General features: G+C 48.0%; 8 protein-coding genes across 8 annotated transcripts; 3 read left to right on the top strand and 5 right to left on the bottom strand.

The window, feature by feature from the left end:
• Positions 1-68: 68 nt before the first annotated feature.
• F9C07_1543 (putative chromatin assembly factor 1 subunit B) lies at positions 69-2564 on the top strand (the record flags this gene model as incomplete). The annotated part of the gene is made up of 6 exons (XM_071508199.1): positions 69-172; positions 235-250; positions 337-439; positions 501-737; positions 818-1898; positions 1949-2564. The coding sequence occupies 6 exons, from the start codon at positions 69-71 to the stop codon at positions 2562-2564; spliced, it is 2157 nt and encodes a 718-aa protein (XP_071365902.1).
• Positions 2565-3433: 869 nt separating this feature from the next.
• Positions 3434-6319, bottom strand: F9C07_1542 (putative alpha,alpha-trehalose phosphate synthase subunit; the record flags this gene model as incomplete). The annotated part of the gene is made up of 3 exons (XM_041288135.1): positions 3434-4837; positions 4895-6227; positions 6297-6319. The coding sequence occupies 3 exons, from the start codon at positions 6317-6319 to the stop codon at positions 3434-3436; spliced, it is 2760 nt and encodes a 919-aa protein (XP_041140467.1).
• Positions 6320-7524: 1205 nt separating this feature from the next.
• F9C07_1541 (putative alpha,alpha-trehalose-phosphate synthase subunit) lies at positions 7525-9235 on the top strand (the record flags this gene model as incomplete). Its single annotated transcript, XM_041283979.1, has 5 exons — positions 7525-7825; positions 7928-8303; positions 8362-8732; positions 8789-9128; positions 9184-9235. The coding sequence occupies 5 exons, from the start codon at positions 7525-7527 to the stop codon at positions 9233-9235; spliced, it is 1440 nt and encodes a 479-aa protein (XP_041140468.1).
• Positions 9236-9639: 404 nt separating this feature from the next.
• Positions 9640-10686, bottom strand: F9C07_1540 (putative nucleoside-diphosphate-sugar epimerase; the record flags this gene model as incomplete). The annotated part of the gene is made up of 3 exons (XM_041283981.1): positions 9640-9968; positions 10034-10448; positions 10513-10686. The coding sequence occupies 3 exons, from the start codon at positions 10684-10686 to the stop codon at positions 9640-9642; spliced, it is 918 nt and encodes a 305-aa protein (XP_041140469.1).
• Positions 10687-14958: 4272 nt separating this feature from the next.
• Positions 14959-16455, top strand: F9C07_1539 (putative peptidase; the record flags this gene model as incomplete). Its single annotated transcript, XM_041288143.1, has 3 exons — positions 14959-15515; positions 15590-15990; positions 16040-16455. 3 exons carry the CDS (start codon positions 14959-14961, stop codon positions 16453-16455), a joined length of 1374 nt encoding a protein of 457 aa, XP_041140470.1.
• Positions 16456-19089: 2634 nt separating this feature from the next.
• F9C07_1538 (uncharacterized protein) lies at positions 19090-20201 on the bottom strand (the record flags this gene model as incomplete). The annotated part of the gene is made up of 3 exons (XM_071508197.1): positions 19090-19543; positions 19622-19961; positions 20141-20201. 3 exons carry the CDS (start codon positions 20199-20201, stop codon positions 19090-19092), a joined length of 855 nt encoding a protein of 284 aa, XP_071365901.1.
• A 1065-nt stretch (positions 20202-21266) lies between these two features.
• F9C07_1537 (putative alpha-1,3-glucanase/mutanase) lies at positions 21267-22904 on the bottom strand (the record flags this gene model as incomplete). Its single annotated transcript, XM_041288137.1, has 4 exons — positions 21267-21858; positions 21911-22136; positions 22196-22724; positions 22782-22904. The coding sequence occupies 4 exons, from the start codon at positions 22902-22904 to the stop codon at positions 21267-21269; spliced, it is 1470 nt and encodes a 489-aa protein (XP_041140472.1).
• Positions 22905-24657: 1753 nt separating this feature from the next.
• Positions 24658-26053, bottom strand: F9C07_2139774 (MEMO1 family). The gene is made up of 3 exons (XM_041288138.2): positions 25778-26053; positions 25650-25718; positions 24658-25593 (listed from the first exon to the last, which is right to left on the bottom strand). Exons 1-3 carry the CDS (start codon positions 25930-25932, stop codon positions 24717-24719), a joined length of 1101 nt encoding a protein of 366 aa, XP_041140473.1. The 5' UTR covers positions 25933-26053; the 3' UTR covers positions 24658-24716.
• Positions 26054-26060: the final 7 nt, after the last annotated feature.

The raw sequence follows: 26060 nt of genomic DNA, 5'->3' as shown, positions 1-26060 counted from the left end.
TTAACCGTATACTCTCTGGTCACCGTCCACCGATCTTTGGGGAGCCCATTGGCGCTCCCGTGCACACTATGAAGGCTACCCCGTTGCTGATATCATGGCATAACGATAATGCCCCAATCTACTCGGTTCATTTCGACCCTAATGGTAGAGGTCGCCTGGCGACGGCCGGAAAGTATGATTCTATGTGTTGCTACTTGATTTGAAGACTTTGGTACTAATATATTCCCTCTATAGTGACAACAATGTCCGCGTACGGTCCCCTCATCACCTTATCTTCCCCTCGTGAACCCCCCTTCTTGTGATCATTCCCACCATTTCTGACAGGAACCACCATAGCTATGGAGAGTGGAATCGACAGGCGAAGAACGAAAGGTGTCCTACCTGAGTACACTGGTGAAACATACACAAGCCGTCAATGTCGTTCGTTTCAGTCCAAAAGGTGCGGGTTGCAATATCTCACGCGGGGAACGTTCTCCCGTGGTAGCTAACCTCGTATCTAGGCGAGATGCTGGCATCTGCTGGAGACGACGGTAATGTGCTCCTCTGGGTACCGTCGGAGCTGCAGACCCAGCCTCCACTGGGAGAGGATCGGTCGGATGATAAAGAGACATGGAGGGTGAAGCATATGTGTCGTTCATCCGGAGCTGAAATTTATGACCTTGCGTGGTCCCCAGACGGCGTCTTCATCATTACAGGGAGCATGGACAATATTGCACGGATATATAATGCTCAAACAGGTACGTTGCATCCCAATCTCTACTTAGTCTTCATGCTCCTCCTTACCGTTAAGTGGATTGCTGATATCTGAAATTCTCAGGACAAATGGTGCGCCAGATCGCGGAGCATTCACACTATGTTCAAGGAGTAGCTTGGGATCCTCTCAACGAATTCGTGGCTACGCAATCATCCGATAGATCTGTACACATCTATAGCTTGAAGACAAAAGATGGCCAGTTCACACTTACCTCTCATGGCAAGTTTTTGAAGATGGACTTGCCAGCCAAGCGTATCTCAGCCAGCAGTCCCGCCCCCCAGGATACCTCTGTCCGGTCGCAGCCGGTTACTGCCAATGCGGCTGCAATCACTTCTCCGGCGCCGTCGACTCCGGGCACGCCAATGGCTAATCTACCAATGGACCCTCCACCCGTATCCCATAGTCGCAGATCGTCATTTGGTTCCTCCCCATCAATCCGCCGCTCTGCGTCCCCGGCGCCATCTCTACCGTTGCCAGCGGTGAAGCCTCTAGAAGTACCGTCACCGGGGCTCCTAGGTGGACTGGGCGTCAAGAATGCTAATATCTATGCCAACGAAACTTTCACGTCCTTTTTTCGGCGATTGACTTTCGCACCCGATGGCAGCTTGCTGTTTACACCGGCGGGTCAGTACAAGACTTCACATATGTCTGCGACAGATCCCACCAAAACTACAGACGAGATCATCAATACCGTCTACGTTTATACTCGGGCAGGTTTTAACAAACCCCCAATATCCCACCTCCCAGGCCACAAGAAGCCTTCTGTTGCCGTGAAATGCTCTCCCATTTTCTATACATTGCGACAGGCCTCCCAACCGGCTCGTCATATTACTTTAGACACTTCTTCTGGAGAGGAGACATTTGCTTCTCTTCCTGATCCGGTAGTAAATTCGACAACTGACCGTCCATCTATGGAGCCTCCAACATCGGCACATAATGCGGGTGACCCGGCAAAGATCAACCAGACATCAAAGGATGAGAGCCCTTCCACCACTCCAGGACCCATGCCTGTTTTCGCCTTACCATATCGAATCGTATATGCTGTGGCTACTCAGGACTCCGTCTTGGTGTATGATACTCAGCAACAGGCTCCGATATGCGTAGTCAGCAATTTACACTTCGCAACCTTTACTGACTTAACATGGTAAGTCTATCCCCATACCCAGACCAGGTCATAATTTAACAATCAATTAGGTCGAATGATGGGTTGACTCTGATAATGAGCTCATCGGATGGCTTCTGTTCTACCCTTACGTTTGCACCGGGAGAGTTGGGTCAACCCTATACTGCTCCAGTGTCAACCGCTCACCAGACTTCAACTTCTGGCGTACAGCCCACAGGTCATGTACCAAACCCGGCGAAACCAAGCCCGGGAATGGCTCCAGGCAACGCAACTCCAATACCCCCAATGCCTCCAGCAAGCCCTGCGCGGTCTAATTCTGTATCCTCGATTGCTACGCAATCTACTGCTGTGCAGCAAGCCACGGGATCTGTTGTCAATAACCCGACACCGACACTCGGATCGGTGCCGTTAGTCACAGCAACGCATTCATCACAACCACCAACTCTGCCACTTACTACGCCGCCGCAGACACCGATGTCAGCCGTCTCCCAAAGCGGGACAAGCACTATTAGCAATAGTGTTCTAGGCAAGCGAGCCAGCGAGTCTGAAAAAGAGGAAATTAAGGATCAGAATTCTGTCCCACAAGTACAACAGCCGAAGAAAAGACGAGTAGCACCGACTCTCGTTTCTACCGGCAACGGCCCTTCGTCAAAAGATGGCCCCCAGAATACCGACGTTGGCGGCTAATGTTCCTTGGTCAACCAAGCTTCATAAAAAACTTCCCAGACGGATGTATAAAACTCTGTTCTCTTGTCTACTGAGTCGACTGCGGATGACTCGAGTGCCTATGATATCTTTGTTATGAGTAATGTGTCCTTTTTTCCGCCGCTCCACAAGACTCCGCATAATGTTTACGTCCTGTGGGATTTACCTACCGTGCTCTGGGATCTTGGTAGAGTTTAATTGTTATGCATCTGCTCACTGTTGGCGCTTCACCTTTGTTTCTTCTCTTATTCCTTCTATTAGTGTTATCCAGTCAGCCCTCTTCGGGATACCTCTTTGCGGTCTTTCAGCCCTCTTCCCGTCGAATGAGCTTGCAGTATTTGGGCGCGAAGTTGAATTTATTGGTGTTATTATTCTACGGCTGCCTTGTTTCTTTGGGCTTGCGCTTCCTGCTCCGATTGCCTTTTCGTGTGCAAGAATAATATCGCGTTGGTTGGTGGTGAATGATATGCTTTTATGATTGTGATCTGCGCAGACATCTCAATGATTACTTGTGTATGTTAGGTGATATTCCTTGGGAGCAGAATATTGTTTATGACGGCTGCTTTGTTCTGATATCCGACATTCCATGTTATATCATCTTTACGTTGATGTACAGCTTAATCTTGTAAGATTAAAAAAAAAGAGCATTCTTCTGTCTACTCCTCTAGATACATTACCATTATATCCCTTCCGACTTCGTTTATATTAGGAAACAAAGATTTAGACAAATAATGAAAGGCAATGAGAAGGCTTGAAACTACACATGTTCCAGGCGAAACCGAAAGAAAAGGTCAGAGGATATTTTTGGTTGAGTTTGGACTTGAGAATGCTTTCCACGAAGCATGGATCTTTCAGTGGGCTGCGCCGACCCCGTTGGCTATGGTTCCATTCAGCCCATTGTGTCCATTCTGGCTTTGACAATCATGGCAACCGTTCGTTGCTGGAGAACACAGGGCATTTACAACGGTTGCCACGCTCATATCACTGGGGAGTACGGCTTTAGCCTCGGTAGCATGGACGCCGACGGTAAGGGTGGTAACACTGGAGATTGTGCCAGCAGATTGTAAGCGGTTTGCCCAGCGGAACAGAGCTTCATCGCCGCGGGAGCCACCCGCTACAAACAAGAAGTCAGGGGTTTGACCTAACTGGCCCACCACAGATTCAGCAGCCTTGGCCTTTGTAATGTCCAAGGGTTCGACGCTCACTGCACCATCTGTAAGAACAATCCGGATGGCTTCGCTGCCCCGTGTGCCGTTGATCTGATCAGCAAGATCGGAGGCCTGGCGGGCAGCAATTTCAGGATCATGAGCGTGGTTATATAGAAAGCTTAGTATGCAGCGGCGCTCTTCCAACTGGCTTCCCTCGGTCCTTTCTTGGTAGTACTGGATGACTTTGCGGATTCCATTCCTCCAGTCTTTGGCCTTCGCCATGTCCACCAACGCCCGCCACTGAGTTTGTCCAATGTCACGTACGAAGCAGCCGTTCTCGGCGATCAGTCCCACTCGGCTGGATACTTCTTTAAGACTAGATTCAAGCTGTTCAGGGCTTTTGTTACTAGTCACGTATACTTTGTTTTTCGTGTCAAGGAGCAAGTGGTCCAGGAGAGAGCCCAATTCAAGGGAAGGCTTTGAGTCACCGGATTGAAAAAGTGCATCATCCTCGAGGAAGAAAAGCCGTGAATTGGTTTTTTCGTATGATTTTTGTAAGTTGTGTACTGAAAGAGACGAGACTTGACTGAGCTCACGAGATAGCTGGGTGCTGTGGGCCTTGTGGAGAGCTGTCTGAAACGACTTGTACCACGCGATAGCAGTACAGGATGCCTTTTTCTCAAGCAAATATTCCCAGTTACGCTGTTTCTGATCTGGTGACATCTCCAGTGCCTTGTGGATTGTATCTGCAACTTCTTTGTAGTCCCATGGGTTGACAAGTAGTTCGTGGCCGCTGAATATAGAAGCGCTTCCAGTAAATTCACTAAGTATGAGAGAGCCATGACGCTGGGACGTAACTTTTCCATCTTGACAATGAAGGTAATCGTGACTTGTGAGATTCATGCCCTCCCTCAGGCTTGTCACCATGAAGATGTCAGCCACGCTCATCAAAGCTAAGAACTGCGAGTAACTGATATCTTGTCTTAAGAGTACGAGAGGTTGATGTGTTAATGTCGAATAAGTAGAATTAATCCTCATGGCAATCTTTGAGACTTGCGCCTCCAATTCAGGTAGCTCGGACGCCGAAGCAACTTGAACGAGGACAACCTGGGTCAGTTAGCATACAAAGCTTAGGGTAAGAGGAAAGGCTCAGCCCAAACATACATTCTCTCTCCACTTTGGGTATTTTTTCAAGAATAGCTCATAAGCTAATAGCTTCTGCTTGATACCACCGGGTGCATCAAGCCTATCTCGAGCGACGATCAAACGTTTCCCGCTATACCTGGAGATTATGTTTTCAATCCAGTCCTTCACCTCGGCTGTCTGGCGCAGCTCATCGAGTGCTTGAAAATCGATCCCGATAGGCAGACGTTTCACGTGGACGAAGCGTTGTGGAAGTTGGACTCCATCGACGGACACCTCCAAACTTAGGAGCCGACTACATGACTGAAGAAAGTGGTAGCAGTACTCCTCTGTTTGGAAAGAAACGAGATCAGCACCCAGAAGACCGTTAAGTAGAGCACCTCGTGCATTAAGACACCTGAAAATCTCGGAAGAGGGGAATGCAGCATGCATGGAGAAGCCGATTTCTGCGCCTGGCAGCTTCTCCCGGAGCAACGCGGGCAGGAGTAGAAGATGATAATCATGAATCCAGATACTATCGCCAGGTCGCCAGCACGACGCGATGGTGTTCGCAAATGCCTCGTTTACTTTCACGTATTGCTTCCAGGAGTAGTCGTCGTACTGGGTGTGCCGAGGGCTTTCCTGCATCTGATAATGGAAAGCTGGCCAAAGGACTGCGCGACAAAAGTGCGAGTAGTGCCCTTCAAACTCCTCATCGCCGACAAAGACGGTGAGGGAGTTGTAGTTATCCTCGAGCGTCTCGCCGATTCTAGCACGTGTTTCATCTTTAAGTGAGTCGGTTGGCATACCCAGAGTGCCTACCCACATCTTGTCTGACAGTATGCCTGCTCTTTCAGCGGCATTGACGGCATTTCGCATACCACCATTGCCCTGTTCGGCTGATTTTACAACCCAATCATGGTCACAAAGTAATGCGCGCGGACTTCCAGGGTCCTCTTCCGAATCTGGTGTCTCTAGGACTCCATCAACGTATAATGGCTGGTCATACCCGTCCCCTGGGTTTGGACGGCTCAGGATCGATGGCTCAGGAGGGCCAGTAGCCTTGGAACGAGGCTGGTTGAATTTGCGGCTCTGACCCCAGGAAACAACACGAGGTTCACTGGGACCTGGGCCGTGGGGTTCATCAGTGGAAGCAATCTCGCCAGCAGCACGCGAGATATAAGGTTTGAAGATCTTCTCATCTTCCGTCGTAGCGCCAGGGGTAAGCGATAAACTGTAACCCCTCGAGTGACGTCTCCGTCGCGCTTCAGCTAGCCGTCCTACGATCCGGTCATCTGAATGAGAGTAGCTCGTAGATGACTTCCGGCGATGCCTATATTCCGTGGCGCGGAAGTCAATCGTATAGGGGAGGAACCTATTGAAACCGATCAGATACTATTTTCACTAGAGGTTTGAGAAAGACAGAGCGTGTAAGAGGACTTACAGCGAGACAAGAAAGACCGTCATTAGTTAGACGTTCGAGAGTTGAGGACCTCTCTACCAGTGTTTGAAGGAAGAATCTAATTGTGGATGTATCCACTGTTCAAGAAGAATATAATAAATTAAGGTTGGTATGCGCAGTCGAATAGTCTGCAGTAAGATGAGAACATCTGTGTTTTCCGGGCCAAGCGATGTTGAAGGTTGAAGGACCAAGTCTACATTCTATATGTTTTGCAAACCAATGGAACAGCGATCCTGAAAATTCCGGCGGGAAGTTAGACAACCGAGAAGCATAATGGACGACCCAAGGAATGACGACCGTTGCGATTGGGCCATGAAAATCGTGAGGTCGTGAAAGAGCAGGTGAAAGAGAAAAAAGAACATTCTGGGCTTTTCGAGGGGACAAAACCAAGAGTGCGAAAAGCAGGTGATGGATGCCTCAAAGGAGGGGTATCTCTCTGCCTTGGGCGTGACTCGGGCGCGGGGCTCATGAGATGGAATCGTGGAACTGAGGCTATTGGTTTCACAACGTGACCAACCGCATCAGAAAAAAACAGAACCTGCCTGAAAACGTGGGAATAGTTCGTTCAAGCTGTCCTGGACTGTTGTTCAATATCCAATCGTAGCCATGACGTCTTGATTCCCGGGTTGATCCGCGGTTCGGTTTTACCCACAGCGCTAAGATAGCGTTAGGCGATGATTCTCGACAGTTCGACAAGTCTAGACCCACACGCGCTTTCTATCAATCAGGGAAAATGTCCTGCAAGAGCGAAGCACATGGAACCTGACAAGAGAAGTCATTCGGTCGTAAGGAGTTGGTTTCCCACCTGAGAATTGAATTGGGGGAGAATTGGGCAGGAAAAGGGCCACCAGGAAAGAGATAACAGGAATTCGGAGATGAAGGAAGAAGAGAAGGAAGTGGATACTTTGCTGGATCACGGCATCCCGTAAAGAAAGGACCTTAAGCCTGTTTTGGGTGGCAGAAGACAAAAGACTCAAACAGGACAATTCAAACCAAACCTGGCATCACGAGTCATTCCTTATCCGAGTGTTGATATCGATCGATCAGGTCATCACTTGTTCCCCACCCCGGTGGTATCCACGCTCCCATATACCTCATCTCATGATATAATACTATCTTCGTAACCCTATCTACAAAACTCTAATTAATTCTTCTCTCAAAATCTTCTGTGTCCACTTCGGATACCCCTCTCCAGTTTTGTCTATCCCTCATGGCTCCCACCGACTCATCGCTGGGCGACTCTCGCTTGCTGATCGTTTCCAATCGCCTTCCCATCACCATTAGACGATCTGGGAATGGCAAGTATGAATTTTCAATGTCTTCCGGTGGATTAGTGACCGGATTGAGCGGTCTGTCCAAGACAACAACCTTCCAATGGTACGGTTGGCCAGGTTTGGAAGTGCCGGAGGATGAAGTCCCTTCTGTGAAACAGAGACTCAAAGACGAATTCGGCGCAACTCCGGTGTTCATGGATGACAAACTAGCGGATCGTCACTACAATGGCTTCTCCAGTAAGTGCTGTTCCTCAAATCCCGGCGCCAGTGTCAGACTTGCAGCCACCTCCTCCCTGGCTGGTGCCCTAACAGCAGGACCGTGCTAATGTGACTCACTAGACTCGATCCTTTGGCCTCTATTGCACTATCATCCTGGTGAGATTGTGTTTGATGAGGGTGCCTGGGATGCCTACCGTGAGGCAAATCTTCTATTCGCCAAGACCATCGCTAAGGAAGCCCAAGAGGGTGACTTGGTCTGGGTGCACGATTATCATCTCATGCTTCTTCCGGAATTGCTCCAGGAGCAACTTAATCTCCTGGGAAAGAAGAATATTCGGATTGGATTTTTCCTCCACACACCATTCCCCAGCAGTGAAATCTACAGAATCCTGCCCGTTAGAGCCGAACTTCTGCGAGGTTTGCTGCATTGCCACCTAATCGGCTTCCATACCTATGACTATGCACGTCACTTCTTAAGCAGCTGTGCTCACATACTGTATGTATAACAATAACGTCCGCTACCTGATGATGCGCCAACTGACAAATTACTCCAGTGGATTGGTGACAACCCCTAGCAGCGTGAAATACGAAGGCAGGTCTATCAATGTTGGGGCATTCCCCATTGGAATCGACCCCGACAAGTTCACTGAAGGCTTGAAGAGCCCGAAGGTGCAAAACCGCATCACGAGCCTGGAGAATAAATTCCAGGGAACAAAGTTGATGGTCAGCGTTGACCGCCTGGATTATATCAAGGGTATCCCTCAGAAGTTACACGCCCTGGAAGTCTTTCTCCAAAACCACCCAGAATGGGTTGGTAAGGTCGTCCTGGTTCAGGTGGCTGTCCCAAGTCGTCAGGATGTCGAAGAATACCAGAATTTAAGAGCGGTAGTAAATGAGCTAGTGGGCCGAATCAACGGCAAATTCGGTAAGCCAGGTCATTGTGACACTTTTATGATGTTTTCACATTAACTAGTACAATAGGAACGGTGGACTACATGCCCATCCACTTCATGCACAAGTCGGTGAGCTTCGACGAACTTATTGCTCTATATGCGGCATCAGATGCCTGCATTGTTTCTTCGACTCGCGACGGAATGAATCTGGTATCCTTCGAGTACATCGCAACTCAACAGAAACGCAAAGGCGTTCTGATCTTGTCTGAATTCGCCGGTGCTGCTCAGAGTCTCAATGGAAGCATTGTTGTCAATCCATGGAACACTGAGGAGCTAGCAGAGGCGTATCATGAGGCGGTTTCAATTAGTGAAGAACAGCGCGCCGTTCAATTTGCAAAGCTCTACAAGTATATCTCGAAATACACAAGGTATGCCTATACCCGACTGGGATCGTTTTTCTTTAGTGATACTAACATCGTGTAGTGCTTTCTGGGGTCAGTCGTTTGTGGCCGAGATGTCTCAATGCTCATCTTGATAGACTAGAATCTATCTTTCCTTCGTTCTCTTCAGTCTTTCTGGGTACAGTCAAGCGTGGCAGTTATGTTTCTTTTCGTGATGGCATAGCATTCGATTCTAATACATAGATCTGATGACTTTCTGATGAGGCTTAGCAACAGTCATATGTTTAATTCAGCTTAGATAGCCATAATGACAGCGACCGGGTGTTAGCGGTTGTCATAGTACAAATCAATACACGAATCAAGATTTTGGCATCTCGTTAAGCTTTTATATTTACGAAGTCTTCGAGATCTCAACCAAGTGCAACCACTCAGGGACGAGTAGGAAAAGACAGAGAAATGTGCATTTCCTGGAACCTAGCTACAGGAGCTATATACATGATCCACTTAACGGTGCCGAAAATTAATATCAGCGGAATATCTACTGCCAAGCATCTACATTCTTCTTAACAAAATCAGCGAAAGACGTTGGTTTAGCGTCAAGCAACTTCAAGCTTTTGTCCAAGCTTTGCCCGAGAAAATACCCCGGCGACTCAATCAGCAGATGATTCTCGAGGAACTCCTGAGCCACAGACGGCGGGAGAACCGCTTTATACTGATCGGCGGACACTGGCACAAAGACGGCCTTCTTTCCAGTTACCTCAGTGAAGATTTTCACAATCTCTTCAGCAGTATAGTAGCCGGCGGCTTCGAGAACCTGCTTCCCGTTCAGCTTAGAAGCATGTTTGATGACAGCTTTGACGAAAAGCCCTATTTATCGTTAGATATACCCAAACCCTTCTATAGCTTCCTAGGAACAGCAAAATTAAACTTACCGGTATCATTCGCAGCATCGAATAAAGGAAACTTAGCCTTAGCACCATCAACAGGATAGAAAAGCTGATAGGTGCCATCATCGCTCTTTTTCAGCATCTGCAGGTAATTGAGCATGAAGTAGCCCGCAAGAACGAAAGTACAGGGGACACCTGAAGCACGGATGTATCTTTCGATTTCAGCCTTGCCATCGAAATGGGGTACATGGCTGAGACGGCCATTAGTGGAGTCGGTAACGTGAACAAGAGAAGAGAAGATCAGGTGCTGGACGCCGAGCTCTTTGGCTACATCGGCGACGTTCTTGCCCTGGGTGACCTCGGTGTCCTTGTTGACGTATTCCCAGTAGTTGGTTACTAGGAAGACGGTGTGGGATCCTTTGAGAGCTGTGCGAAGAGATTCGACAGAGTTCAGATCGGCCTGTGTGAGTTTAGTTATGAACTTTGCAAGCTCGACTGAGCTCATGGAATGTTTGTAGACTGACCGTAACAACTTCCACTCCACGCTTTTGCAGCTCCTGGGCGGCGGGCTTGGTGGTATCGCGGGTGATGCCTCGGATCTTGAACTCTTTGTGGAGCTGGGGATCCGCCAGAATGTGGTTGATCACGGAGCCGCCTTGGTTGCCCGTGGCACCGAAGACAGTGATAAGCTTGGACATGTTGGATGTAGTTCTTGTGGACTGATGATGGTTGAGTGTTGATATGTAGCACTCGTACGGAATGCTATCAGATTTCAGAGCTATGGTGTTTGCTTCTAGTCAATAGTATCTTGGTCCAACATCATGGATTGTGCCCAGTTTTATATATCCGTTTCTCTACATGGTATGGCCTATATTGTATCTCTTACCCCTCAGTCAACATGTTCTGGAGATGTCCCTGTACGGAGTACTGTGCAGTAGATATCTGGAGCCGAGGATCCTATTGGCTGGAGGAGTTAGTCAGCTTTCCGGCAAAAGCCGAACATTAGTCACCTCGGGTTTGCAGGGGTCCGAGCTGATTAATGCTGCGCCACAAAATGCTATGGTAACATCGTAGCATCGACAGTCGATATGCATTACGCGCCATGCGTTGTTTGGTATCTCGGGATGCTTCAGTAAGACGACGGAGTCAATAAGACCGAGATAGGGAGTACTGTATTTACCTTGGTTACTCTGGACTATCCGACAAATCCTCAGCGATCGACATTCTCTTTCGAGTTTTTGGTAGTTCTGTCTATCATTACATCATGATTATTATTCCGCTGGATTTACAGTCGGTGAAAGTCTACCTTAAATGGAAGCTTCACGGCCCGCTAATGGATAGTGGTAGTAGTCCTATCTAGATTGCGGGGTTCACATCACACGATTTCCATGCCGGGGGGTCTGACCACTTCGATACGGTCGGTCAACTTTGCTCACCTTCTAATTTTCCAACTTTAATTATTCAGAGACATACATCTCGATGCCGTGACTGTTTCCAGAGTCATTGATTGGGGTACAAGAGCGCATGATAAGATAGGGTTATATCACGAAGTCTATCAGTCAGAGACCGTTGGCGAGGTCAGAAAACGTGGACTGATGTATTCGTGAGATAATATGAACATCATCCGGGGCGAAAGATGTGCCATCTACTTCCCCTGTAGAGAAGTGCTCCGCATTATAGGAAGTTACTGTCCGTAGTACCAAGGGTATGGGTACGCGGCTTGTGGCCAGGAATGACGTGGGCGTAACATATCCCGTCTCAACAAGCAACTTCCCACCACTGTGTCGCGAGAACCAGGCCAATGATACTGATAATCGATCACTGTGAGTTTAGTGATGGACAATGGCCACCACATACGAGTACCCCTGTGAGACGTTGTCGAATCTGCTCGGCGCAGAATGCAATTAACTTCATTCAGCGGGAATTATGCTTCACACGGGTTCCCACTGGCAAGCCGATGAACCATGAATTTACTTGAGTCGGCATGGAAAGTCGATAATCACGTTTTCCAGACCGCTATGGAATGCGGATCTTCCAGGAGTTCGAGGTCGGTTTGGTCAAGCCTCACTTACCCGGGAGATGGCATGCTTCTGTGGCTTGGGCGGCCACGGGCCAGGTTCCACCGTCCTCGTCGGACAAACACTCTCAATTATGCTACTCCGTATTTTTTCGTTCAACATTGAGCATGGATATTGCGGCGCTAAACACGGGGTACGAACTGTAGATCAAGACATTAGGGGGAGAGGAACAGAGAGGTAATAATAGCTGAAAGACCAGACTGACAAGGGATTGGACCCTGAACCCGGGGGAAGGAAAAGTCAAAAAGTCAAAAAGGGAAAAGCAGAGGGAGAATCGTCGAAGAAAGCTTCCAAGAGCGGATGAGGTATCCATGCCAAGCCCCCTGGACAGTCAGGGTCTGGGACTAGGCTTTCTTGTCACGTCTGGTCATCCGTCAGAAAGGGGTTTAGTATGATGGGTCCCTGGGCTGCTCTAGCCAGATCTTGTCCTCTGCCAAGGCGGACGCTTGCGCGTCTCCGCCACTATCTTGGAAGGCTGCCGTAATCCTGTAACACCGAGTCGTTTGGTCCTTATTTTCCGAATCGAGTTGGAACTTGGAAATGAGTTCAGTCATGCCCTAGAACCCCGTCGAACTTGTCACCAGGTATGTACACTCCTACATGCATACATACATGATTGTTGTAATCTCCTTGTTGAGAAAAGACCGTGTTATATAGGTGGCAAGTCTCAGGGAGGGACTTCTCGAAGACACAACATACATTAACAACTGTCAATCAAGTGGAGATGCATTCATCAGAGTGCAGAAAGCCGCGTATGCACTTGGCTTAGGGACACAGCAGGTCCTTTTATATGTACATACAGAGTCTAGGTGTATGTATTGTCTGTACATAGAATACTCACACCGTGTGTTATATAATTAGCGGCCAATATTGTAACTCAAAGCATGAGGAACTTGAAAGAAAAGTACTCCGTAATCTCGAGGAATTTCGATTAAGCTCAGCATTTAGGGATCGTACCCCCTTGATTGAAGTTTGACTCTCATCAGAGATCATCACGATCATCGCCTAACCAGTTTATACTGACTTAACTGGCTAGCCGGCTGGCGTGGCACGGATCTGATTGATTGTCTCTAAACTATGTAGATGATGGCGTATGCTCATGGGAAAACTTTTCCAATGGTGTTCCCAATGGCCGTTCAATTATTAAGACTTTTTTGGCTCGCTCAATATTGGGATTATTTAAGATCATATCATTATTATATCCACTGTCGATGATTCGTCAGCAAAGGAGGGAAGCGGGTACTCAAGGTAGAGACTGTGGTTGAGATTTCTTCTGGTGATGGGTCATGACATTCGTAAGGCTACGGTTCAAACCGCCCTTTTGAATTTCCTGATTGATCGAGAAGAGGGTCTATTTTGCCCTCTTTCTTGCCCTGAGAGAGGACGATAATTGTCGGGTTCCCCAAGTTTAACGCCGAGTGTGCCGAGAGGGTTCCTCGAGCGTTCTCTAAATGGCACCGCATGCTGTCTAACGTGCACGGTTGCGCATCCTAAGAATACGATGGTGACATTTTTAGTCTGTTGATCAGAGAGCCGCGTAAGACCGAGCTGACGTCGAGACGGGGTCATTTGAGTTGTACCACCAGATGGGAGAAAATGAGTCTTCTATGAACCCCTCTATGGATTGGAGTTGGACTGCATGTACTATACGTATCACAGGCAGCGGATGATAACAGGTTGGGGTTTATCAAAGACCAGGTGGATTGCGTAGTCATGTATGTCGAGTCGCAGGGGATGAGACCATCCAGAAGGATAAAATTCCACGCGGACAAGGCCAAGCTTTTAAGAGATTCATCAGCATACTCCTCAGCTGGTGGAGAGCGATAGCGATATTGTCTAGTAGATGCGAATGAAAAGGCGTCTCAAAAGCTTCCTGTTCGTCAGGTTAGTGGAGCTCGATGTCTATCCTCGTGAAATCCTGTCAAATGTGTCGGGATAAGCCGTTGGAGGGTTGGAGATGTCAACCAAATTGATTGCCGTGCCAAGAAAAGTAGGAAGATACAAGAGGTGGTGAATGAGTATTGCCAAATCCTTTGGGACACAGAGCGGTTCTACGGATGGAAACAGTTTAGTCTAGCGGGCAGCGAAAGGGTCTTGGCCATGGTTCAGTTAACTGTTTCGGGGCGGCACACACGCGGCTTGCGGTGCAAATGCTGCACCCTGATTGGGGCGATGACTCCAAGGCTGACGACGCTTCGCCCTCGCTGCTGGCGTGGAAAAAAGACCAATGACCTGAAAATTCATCAATTAGTAGTAGTTTAGTTGCGCTTCTTCTCTCTCTTCCCTCTTTCTCCCTCTCCACTTGGTCTGACCCTCTCATTCTTTCTCCCTCCCTCTCTCTCTGTCTCCCTTTTGGGATCTTCTCTCCTCTCTCCTCTGGGTATATCGTTTTTTTGAATTGATTTTCTTTTTCTTTTTTTTTTTTTCTTTTCTTTTCCGGCCCTAATTAATTCTTTTCCCCTCGGCTTCACTTACCTGAAGCTCTCTTTTTGTTTTCCCTTCTAATTGTATTGGCACGAACGACTGGTGAACAATCACTTTCTCTCGTTAATTCCATTTTCACCCTTTGTGGTTGTCGTAAGTCGCGGACACGACTACGTTGACCAGCGCCAAGCGTGGCGACCGCTTAGTTGGGCTGTGCGACCATTATACCCTACGGACTGACCTCACTGACCATCATTCTTCTTACACGACTGACTCGACCCAACAACATCCACGCTCACCCTTCTTCTCCCCCATCCATCCTTCCTTTTCTCTTTCTATTCTCGACCAGAGAGAAAAGGACTATCAACATTCATCACCGAAGGGAGTCATTGAGGATTTTGTTCAACCTGGAGTGTCGAGTCCGACCGATAGCCGTTGGTGCCCTTCACCCCCCTACCACACACCACCATGGCCGACAGCATACACCACTCTCAACGGGCGCAAGGCTCGAACAACTTTGATGCCTCCGAGCTCACCAATGCTTTCGAGCAACTGATGCGGAATAAGAGATTCCATCGTCTCCAGGAGCACTCGAGGGCTCGTACTCATTCTCCATCGCCGTCTCCGTCTCAGGTGTCTTCGCCCGGGCCTTACGCACCACCTCATCCCTCGCGAGCACCACCACCACCTCCAACGGCAGCTCCTTTTCAGCCACCCCAATACCCACAACAACCGCAACAATACCCATCCAATCAATCTTCAATGCTACAAGGGCTACCAATTGTCCCATCGCCGCCGCAGGATCAAGCATCGTTAAAATTCCGAAATCTCCTCCACGTCCTGTCTGTAACGCCGACAAAGTATGAGAACCCGGGTCTTCTCGATGAAGCCCTCTCCCTTATCCCACTCGACCGGTTGTATTCAGAGGCAGAGGAAGAGAGTCAGATCCTGCAGGCACAGGCGGCTAGCGTTGGTGGCAGACCCGAATGGGGATACCAAGATTGTGTTATCCGGTCTCTCTTGAGGTGCGTTAATAGCATGCCTATCTGTTGGGTATATCATCAATTATGACTATGAATACTAACCGCGATTTCTACAGATGGTTCAAAGGATCGTTCTTCCAATTTGTCAACAACCCCCCTTGCTCACGGTGCTTTCGGCCTACAATTGCACAGGGCAATACACCACCTTTACCCGATGAGACCGCTCGCGGTGCGACACGAGTGGAACTTTACCGATGCTCTGAAATGTCTTGCGGCGCCTACGAGAGGTTCCCTCGCTACTCCGATGTTTGGCAACTACTCCAGAGCCGTCGGGGTCGTGTAGGCGAATGGGCCAATTGTTTCAGCATGTTCTGCAGAGCCCTCGGTGGCCGTGTACGATGGGTATGGAATTCGGAGGACTACGTCTGGACCGAAATATATTCTGAACATCAGAGACGCTGGGTGCATGTAGATGCGTGTGAGGGGGCATGGGATCAACCCCGTCTCTACGCTGAAGGTTCGTTTCCACAACCGAGTTGCTCAGCTTTCAAACTAACAGTTTTCAGGCTGGGGCCGAAAGATGTCCTATTGCATTGCATTCTCGATTGATGGTGCCACCGACGTCACCCGCCGATATGTACGAAGCTCGGCGAAGCATGGGGCAGCACGGAACCGCGCTCCTGAAGAGGTCGTGCATTGGGTGATTCTAGAAATCCGAAGAAAGCGTCGGGAGAATCTATCCAAGACTGACCAGAAGCGTCTGATGAAGGAGGATGAACGCGAAGAAAAAGAACTTCGCCATTACACAGCTTCTGCCCTTGCTGCAGAGTTGAACAACCTTCTTCCTCAGAACCAAACAACCGGCCGACTGGACGAGCAAAAGACCCCTGTCTCGCGGCAGGAGGCAGCAGCAGAGTGGCTTGCCGCTAGTCAAAGAAACTCTGGCCATTCTGGTCCTGATCACTCCCAGGGCGGACGGTAGCACTAAATCTATTTCAGAGGGTCTACAATCAACTCATCGTTTTGCGAACCGTCGCCCAGGCTCAATCCATCGACGGCCGACTGACAACCAACACGAGATCTTCGACCGATAAGACGATACAACGTGGTCAATGTGCTTCGATACTTGACTTTCGATAAACGCACGATACACGATGGATTCAGCTAGCCTGTTATAGGATTTATATTCGACATTACACGTGCACAGCTCATCATAGGGTAGATCAACCCGTGCTGGTTACAGTGCATTGATCCTATGCATTCCAAAATGAATCGTCTACCGGTCGGACTTCCTTCCTCCCTTATTCAGGGCGAAAGGTCTGTCTCATCTACACCTTGCTAGGACCGTTGTCCAGCATTACATTGAAACCAAACTCTTTTATCTCACGGACTGTATGATTCGTGACTTACACCCAGACAATCCTTGGTTACAGTACAATACATCTCTTTTGTGGTCATTGACCTACACAATACCCACATCTAAATTTTTCTTTGGTTTATATCCACACATTCTTTGTCGAATCTCGACTTTCTCTTTTTACTTTTTTTTCTCATTTCTTGACTTCATCATGACGGGCATCTCAGGAAACAAGGCATTAATTGTTTATTTTTCGTGTTATTGGGCACTTGGCAGGGGGTTGAAAGGCGTCTTCTGATAATTTTAATTTCTCTTCTAATTCCCTTTTTGTTGTCTTTATTTTGGCCGGTGTGCCAAGACTGGAGTCGACGAGTCAATGCCATGTTGGATGAGAACACGGTCGCACGTCGGCTTCGACGAAATGGCATCTTTTCAATTTCCCTTTTTGTTCTGACTCCTGGCGATCTCAGATCCTCTTGTCAAATAAACCAGTTCATTGACCAACGAGAAACAACACATCCATTCCTAGACGGGAATCGAGAACTACCGAAGGTTGAGTCCAGTGCGTCTTTTACTCTAGTAGTTAGTGGTAAGACAAGGGTCAGACACCAACAGGTGATCATGCCAACATTCCACCAAAACATTAGGTAAATTAGCATTAAACGAGGGAAAGAAAGAAAGAAAAAAAGACATCTCCACCAACCATGAAACCTCCAAAATTCAGAACGGATCCCTCATCAAACTGTCAAGTGTTAAACGAAAAAAAAAAAAAAAAAAAAAGGAAAAACGAAAAAGAAAAATAAATTATCTTAAATTAAAAGACAATAGAAAAGAAATAAAACAGGGTCCAGAAGCAGTCCAACCCAAGGAAAGCGCAAATCCGAGACAGCAGGACACCAAACAGGCCAGACGGAAAACCCACTCAGACCCTGGGCCCCATTACAAGTTTAATTACGATATGCAAAATCCCAAGCCGTGATCCGTCAAATCGAACGTCCCTAATCCCCCGCGATTGAGAGCGGGTCCGGTCGGCCACGTCGGTCCCTGGACTAGGCGCCGGTGGCCTATAGTATATACTAAGTATATATAGAGCTATATATAGTAATGCGATCTGCAAGCGCCAGTTCGTTTTGGGATGTGGTCACCTGAGACCGACCAGATTGATTGGGTTTCAGGTCCGAATGGGGTCTTCTTCTTTTTATTTTTTTTATTTTTCTATTTTTCTTTACATGTATTTTATTTTAATATTACTATATTGTGCATACACGACCTGATTGAGTGCTTTTTCTACTTTTATTTGATTTTTACTTTATTTTACTTTTACTTTAAAGACTTTCTTCTTACTGGCGCTGGAAACCAGGGGATATCTGGTTCCCGACTTGGTGGGAATGGTCTGGGCTGGACTGGATTGGGCTGGGTGGTTGGTTTTCCCTGGATTGGGGTTTGATTTGGGTTGGGATGGCGTTTGGATTCCCCTTGAAAATGAATTGATTCGTAACGTAAGAACTTACCGGAGTGACCACTGACCAGTTCGGACGGAACTCCTAGTTATGAACTATTATGAACATGAACGACTTAGTGAACGTTTGTGAAAGCGACTATATCACCATCTATTATTATAATATAAGTCATAGTTCGTAAAACTTGTATTGAGACAAGAACATTCCTAATCCGGGAAGCACCGGTCGATCAGCTCTGGGCGGTGCTCGGATGCCCTCGATTACTTGCATTCCATCTGATAACATCCCCCTAAAACCTGGCCATAGAGAAACCCATCTGCCTTGACTCGGCTGCATGAATTAATATCGGTAAGAATCCCGTCTCATTCCCGACCATTTAGGCTATTTGGACTTTCGGGCCAATAACGGGGCGCACGTGCTTGCACGCCGGGATGGAGTCATCGTCGGCTTATCAGAGATGTGTCGTGTCGGTTGGTATAAAGGCCCCTTTTTGCCCCACTATGCTGATATTAGATGGGGAGCGTTCTGGAGTCTTAATTTCTCCTTGTCGGATGTACGAGTGTTGTGTATCACTGTATAAGTCTAGTCATTGGCTGTTTTGGATAGTCCGATGCCGAATAGTTTTGGAGGCTCCTCTGTTTGCGTTGGTATGTATATCATACTACCAATGTGTACAGCTGACCTGCAGTGTATATATACCAGCATAGTAGATTGACCTCAAAAGACCGGTCCGGGACCAGTCTTGATGAATTCACAAACTCATATATGAATAAATGGTAGCATGTACGACAGCTCTGGCTTACGCCGCCCGTACCAAACAATCAATACCTCTCTTGCGCAGATCCCCATCTATATTTCGGATCTCCTTGACATAATACGGCTGCTTGGGTAATTGCAACTTCCACCCTTGCTTTAGGTTCAGCTCCCGCAATGGTTCCAGGAAAACCGGGATCTTCTCCACCGGTTCGCAGAACCAGCTGCCGCTCAGTTGGAGAGTGAAAGACTGAAGACTCTCCATCCGCGTCAATGCCTTACAGGTCTCAATCCACTGCTGCCGGCCAGCGGAGAAGTAGACAGTCTTGACGGGGTCCTTACTAGGTAACCAATGGCCTGGGAAGGCCCAGCAAAGTTCAACTTGGCGGATTGCGTCCCAAAAGCTCGGGGGTATAGTCGGACGGAGGTATGTGAGTGACCAAGTATTACTGAATTCAAAGGTATTCATGGTGTACAGCATATAGATAGATTCGCAATAACTGGAGACCAGTCGTTAGGTATATTCTCATGCACTAACATATCCTTCAAGCTAATATGGTAGACAAGAGCTAACTTACATCTGCCTGCAGGTCGTCGGAAGCGCCAATAGATTACCGATCGTTCGCGCCCTCCCCTTTACCGGCTGCGGCGAAGCCCCAAGACAGATGTCGCAGGTATTCGTAAGAGGGCATACCACGTGGCTCATTCGGCGATCGGACCGCTGTACAATATGTATGCGCATTCCACCCAGGACCATCTCCCAGATCATGAGGCGGAGCTCGGGAGACAATTTCGCCAACAGGTCACTCTGTACCTGTACACTCCCTTCTCGCACGGGACCTGACCGCTTCTCAGTTTGGGCTCGACCCGAAATCGCGCTGGCTCTTCTGGATCTGGGCAATGTGCTCGGTTTGTTGTCTTCGTAGGTTAGCACGTAAATATAGCAGTGGTTCTATTGCACCCGCCTTCTACTTATAGTGAAATCTGAACCGTTATAGGGCAGAAAGAATACACAAGGCTTTGAGGGGTATGCATGTACAAGCAAGCTCGATAGTTGAGATTTAAGGGGATGTGTGGAGAGATGAGAAACCACCTACTATGATACCGCTGAGCCAGCACGTCCTCCCAGGAAAACACTCCTTGTTTGATCCTCGCCATCCCGCTGGATATTTGTAGAGATGTACTAAAGAGTAATTGGACACCGAAGAATAATGGAAGAGTAGATATGAGACGGATATCCCCCAATGCTGACGACCGCTCACTTGTCCGACGACATTTTAATAGATCATGGTCTTCACGAACGACATAACCGCCAGAAAGTCAATGAAGTAGTAGCCGATGGTAGAACGCTAGCACAACGAACAGCCAGGTGACCGGTGCGGATCAGATAGTGAAAATGAGGAAATCAATCACGCGAGATGGAACTGTCGGAGTGTATGTGACTAACGAGTGAGGGGGAAATTAGCACCGACAGTAAGCGCGCGATTTAAAGAAACAAGGTCAGGTCCGGGGTCGGACACGATATTAATACTATACTGGTCACCCAAGCATTCAGAAATCATGGTAGAAATTGAATTCATAGCGGAAATGAGTTATATAAATAATAGTAGAAGAGTCGGTGAAGATATGCTTATCGTGAGCGGGCAGATTTACCAGATTAGATAGTAGATGGTTTTAAGAGTCAAGTACTAAGACACCTTCAGGCCAATCATCTTGCCGCATCGATGCTGGTGGCCTGATAGTTCAGTCCTTTCTTCTTACCGTCACGGGTTTTAATAGACCGATTATCTTTATCATCGTAGCGTGGTATGCTTTGCCTCTTTATGACAGCACATCAATAGCAATGAATGGTTCTTTTTTGATCGAAGTGCGTCTTTCACCGTATCTTGCTGAGTTTCTCTTCTATACAAGTGAATGGGCAGAATCTGGCTTGAATTGAGGTATAACTGAGCTATGCTTCACTTTGGTCGGCCATAAAAGCCGAAAACATGCGGTGGCAGTCTCACTCCAATGTCTAACCAGCGTTCGTTCCTATAAGCTACCCTTCAAGTAAAGAATGACTGGCATGAGCGATGCTCTTGCTATGTACACTCATGTATATCACCGATGCCTGAGCGATTGTGAGAAACTCCTCAAAAAGATCAAACAAGTGAAAGAGTGGACATTCTTCAGTAACAAGGCATAACTGTGGAACATGAATCTCCAGAGAGAGAAAAGCGCCCTTCAAGGAGTAACACGAGGACCACTAGCTCCCAGGGTGTTTGTGGGACATGGTACCTTCAAGCCTTGGCTGAGCATTGCAAGGCCAGCTTGTTCGAGCTTGTCGATGGTACTTTCAGCCGGGACGGTCCCGACATAAGGGTTGAAATTGTAGATACCACAAATGCAAGTATCAACGATGTCCTTCAGGCTTGTGTCTTCCATAATGTTCTTACCATCACGTGTAATTGCGAACTTCTGCTGACCGACCCCCATCGGCACGGTGAAGGCGCTGGCACCGGTCTGAGCCTCGAATGTCTTGCTGTTTTCTCCGGAGGAAATTGCAACTATAGCAGGTGATTTGAGCAATGCAACGACGAACACCGCATCTTGCATGGTTTCCCATCCGTTCGGTTTTCCCCGGAAGAAATTACCGCTGGAGTTATTGGGGTTCCCTTCCATAGTGGTGTCGGTGGAGTCACAGTTGACATCTCTGGGGGTAGGTCGGTACCAATAGATCAATTTTTCGTCAGTAATATACCTATCGACCGATTTGTCCCCCGCTTTATATGCAGCTATAAAAGGCTTGGACATCTCGAGCCAGCCCGTGTGGGGCCTATAATATACCGTTAGTCTGTGCTCATACTTTAGATGCTGAGACCACTCACATATCCATGACCCATTTGGACGCCCCGTCATCTGTATGGGGCGAAGCCAACGGCCCAATATAATGTGACTCGCCATAGTCATTCCAGGTGACAATTTCCACAAAACGAGGTTCGAGGCTCAGGATCTGTTGCCACCGATCATACCAGAGAAGATCAGAAGGGAAAACCCAGTTCTTACTGTAGGACACTTCACCTCCGAAGTGGGTGAAAAACCAACCAGAAGCAGCTGTTAATTATCAGTCATGACGTTCCATGAGTAGCGAAGATGCCATCATTGGAACCTACGCGCAATATATGGCTTCCCTTTCAAAGCATCGACATATGACTTGTCGCCATCAGCGACAGTAACGTTATGGCCAGGTGACGGGGCCTTATTCTCTCCGTTATTGTCCCAAGCCATCCAGTTCAGTGCGCCTTGGATTGCATTGAAGTCACCCACACCAGGGTGGAAATTCGGAGCGAAGAACACATCCGTTCCAGCAGCGGACTGCATGGCAGGGATATCGAGGCCGTCACCAGCAAAGGATGATGCGAAAACTTTGTTATCCACCATAAGTTGAGCTGGTAGACTTGCATACTGCTTGATCTTTGCGCCCACAGCGCTGGCCTGCCCGGTGTTGTACCAGTTAAAATCGAACGACAAGAAGACCTTCATGTCATTCTTGGCGGCAGACTCATAGGCCAAATTAAGCTGAGCATCTGTGTACGGATCTACACCGATATTCAGCGCGAATGCATCAATGCCCAGGGCTTTCGCACGCTTCATGTCGTCATCATACTCAGCAGCGCTTTGGCGATTACTAGTGATTCCAATCTGTGATGGTTAGACTCGGGGTCTGGGGCTCCGCCAGTGGATTTTTTTCTTACTAACCATGAAATGGCAAAACACGAGTTTGTCAGTCGCGAGATTATCAGTCATATGCTGTGCTACTGGTGTGGCAGCGGCCAGTGCCAAGAAGCCTGCGAGGACCAAGGTGAGTATTCCCAAAAGCATGGCCTCTGATATATGAATTGTTCTTCTTCAGAGGATAAGGGGGAAGAGGCAAGTGTGGTAAAGGGAATAATTGAACGAAAATGGACTGATTATGATGGGCTATACTAAGGTAGGGCAACTGGACAGTGGGTCGTAGAACGGACAGTAAAGGATCGCAAGAGAAAAGATGAAGACGTAGATAATTTGATTATCAGGAGATACAGTCACTCTTTGGACATTGTTCTGAAGAATGCAATTCTGTCTTGCTCTGTTCGCTCAGGAAATAAAGCATTCCATTGCAAGGTGGCCTCCTCTTTATCTTGATAACAACCTGCCCCCTGGCTTGAAGCCAACAAGGGGGCTTCACGATCAGGCGGTTCAGATTGGAACACAAACAACTGAGTATCCATCACATGGCACAGAGTTCGCGGTGGGATAGTAGCAATGTAAGACCTAAGCTCGTCAGTGTTCACCACCGGACTTATCCTCGGACTGACTCTGGGTGCTGATAGTAGTCCATTGGAACACCGGGCCACTTCGCTATTGGCAGAGTCGTTGTAGGCAGGTTGACGGTTACAGTCAAACGTAACTTCAAGTCAAACGAATAGAAGGAAGCCTTTTTGCCTCTCAATTCATGCAGAACTGAGCTTCACGTACAATAACGTTATAGATGCTACGGGTATATCCGAGGGTGCACGGCCCTAGAAGGATATGTATGTAGAACAATCCGTAAGCCCTAACGTCGATCATCTCGGATGTAACATTCTAGTCAAGTTATATATTGCCCCCTTCAATTGACTGGTCCAGGATAAAGTTGAGGCGTTTCTTTCCACTATGTGGTCCACCATAGAATGAGTTGAATGAGCAGCCGGGATGGACACATGACAGGGAGAAGAAATTAACCAACGCACAGACACCAAATAGTGTACATTGGGCATAAGAGCATCACTCGCGATGTATTGGCTGCATATTCTAATTGATCCTTGATATCAGGTTCCAATATCGCAGATCGAGATTGCGGGGTAAAAATTTCTTAACAAGCCAGCCACGCGATGCCATCACCAGACAGAGGAGGACCATGGTAATAACGTCATCTTTAGGAAGACCCCCGGTATATCACCGTTGCGGCTTTTCGTCGAGTCCTGGGGCTGGTACTGAATTCGACTGGTCATCCCACGTAGGGGTGCAATGTTGGACGACATCTCGCACAGTGCAATGTAACATTCGATGTTTATACGCGGATCGTCAGGCCATGTGATCCTTAAATTCTCCTGGTTTTAGGTTTATTAACTTTTCTCCAGCGCCAACCAGTCAATGTGGCTTCATTCGCCATGTTCAACAACAGATCCAAGTATCAATAGTATGGCTTGGTGTTAGGTAAGTTAAAGTGGGTAGCCGTTGGTCAGTCGTCGGGGAGAACATTCTCTTCTCCCCATCAATTCTTAGCGACGGAATGACTCTGCCTTCCCTTGGGTAGCATTCCTGTCACACAGACCATCCAGAGAAAGCAATGGCAGGAAGCAGTGCAATTGGACCAATGATGCCTATATGACAGGGAGAGTATGGGGACGCTGGACGAAAGATCCCAAACAATCCACAGTATCAATGGTAAGATCTGAGGGTGAAAAGAGAGTTACATGTCAACTAAATCGTAATTAATTGCTACCAGCAACCTTGGTCGCCTAGTCACAGGGTAACAAAGTAGAGTTGCGTTCTTCAAAAGCAGTACAACAGAGATGCTAAACTATACGAGATGGTAATGAACCCCCAACAGGGGGGGGGGGGGGGGGGGGGGGGGGGGGGAAACGGGAAGAACCCAGAGAGCCAAGCAGGTTATAGTACAGCAAATGCAGAGACGTAACTCACGGAGCTATCGTCGACATCAACTGCATCCGAGCTTCTTTCATATCTCACGAAATGGAATTTACCCTTCTTTCCTTCCTCCTGGCTCGTGATTTCCTCAATAGCAGCCATGATAACGCCAATTGGATGACGGCCACAAACCGTATTTCCAGTCGTTTGAATTGTTTCCAAGAAATTAGCAGTCACCCCAGTACTTATAGCTGCCATAGTCGCGATATCAAAGGCCGAGATACTCTCATGGATTGCTGGTTCTCGACTGGAGATGCGATCTCGCCGCTGCAAAGCTTGGCCGGTAGATACCGACTCCATTTTCTCCTCTACACTACTGAGATCATCTCCTGGCTGAGGTAAAGAGTTAGCGGAAAGCGGGAGCTTTGGCCCCGGCTTTGGTGCTTGAGGAACGTAGTACGTGTAACGGAAACGCAGACCCCAGTGGCAGAAATCCGAACTTATGACAAACGCGTTGGTAGGGTCCTGCAGATACGGAGCCAGAAGGGCTCCAAACGCACTCTCAGTAGATGCTGAAGTACTTCCAACCATGATCGGCACAAGCGGTGGATATTGGGAGGTGGGTTTATTTGGAAAATGGAGTTGCAAAAGACGATGGATGTATGGTAAATGGAGTTCTATGCTGTGTTCATCCTCATCAATAGATCGTGACATAGTTGTAAAGCTGATGGTGGATCCGTTAGATTTGACTGCTTTAGTTGAGAGTAGCTTCGTGATAAGCTCCGTGTCAAGTGGAAGAGGCTCGTCGGAAAGCGGGGTATAGTACGAAGTAAGTTCAGGAAGAGCAAGGGTCGAGAGGTAATGATGGTGAGATGGTCCAAGAATGAAAATTCGCTTGCTATTTCCAGTAGAGCTTAGGGCCAATCCAAGTTGGGGTAGGGATGTGGCACGTACGCTTTCGAAAGATCCAGAGCCTTGTATGCGTATGCGGCACAGGGCCCAGAGTATGAATAGCCCGCATGTCTAAGGGATCAGCATACGAATTGACAGTGCATGGTGCAGAGATATTCTCTGGTACATACGGAGCAATTATTATTCGTGCACCAGGCACTGGCAGGGAGCCTATGCCCTCGATGCTATTTGGAACTTGGGCGAGCCATCCATCGAGTTGATGGGTTAGAGTGCGTTGGTTATCAGAATACCAGGAACCAGCATGAGAAGCTTCCCGTGACTGCATACTGTAAAGTTTTGTGCCAAAAAGAGCAGAATAGGGCGAGCAGTACGATATAAGGCTGCAGTAATGAAGTTGTCTGCGTAGTATTAGGTGACCTTTGTTGCTTGATACTAGGATAGAAGCGGGGAAGC

Source organism: Aspergillus flavus, chromosome 1, assembly GCF_009017415.1.
Source record: "Aspergillus flavus chromosome 1, complete sequence".
In the NCBI taxonomy this organism is placed as follows: Eukaryota; Fungi; Ascomycota; class Eurotiomycetes; order Eurotiales; family Aspergillaceae; genus Aspergillus; species Aspergillus flavus.
This window is presented reverse-complemented; position numbering and strand designations above follow the sequence as displayed.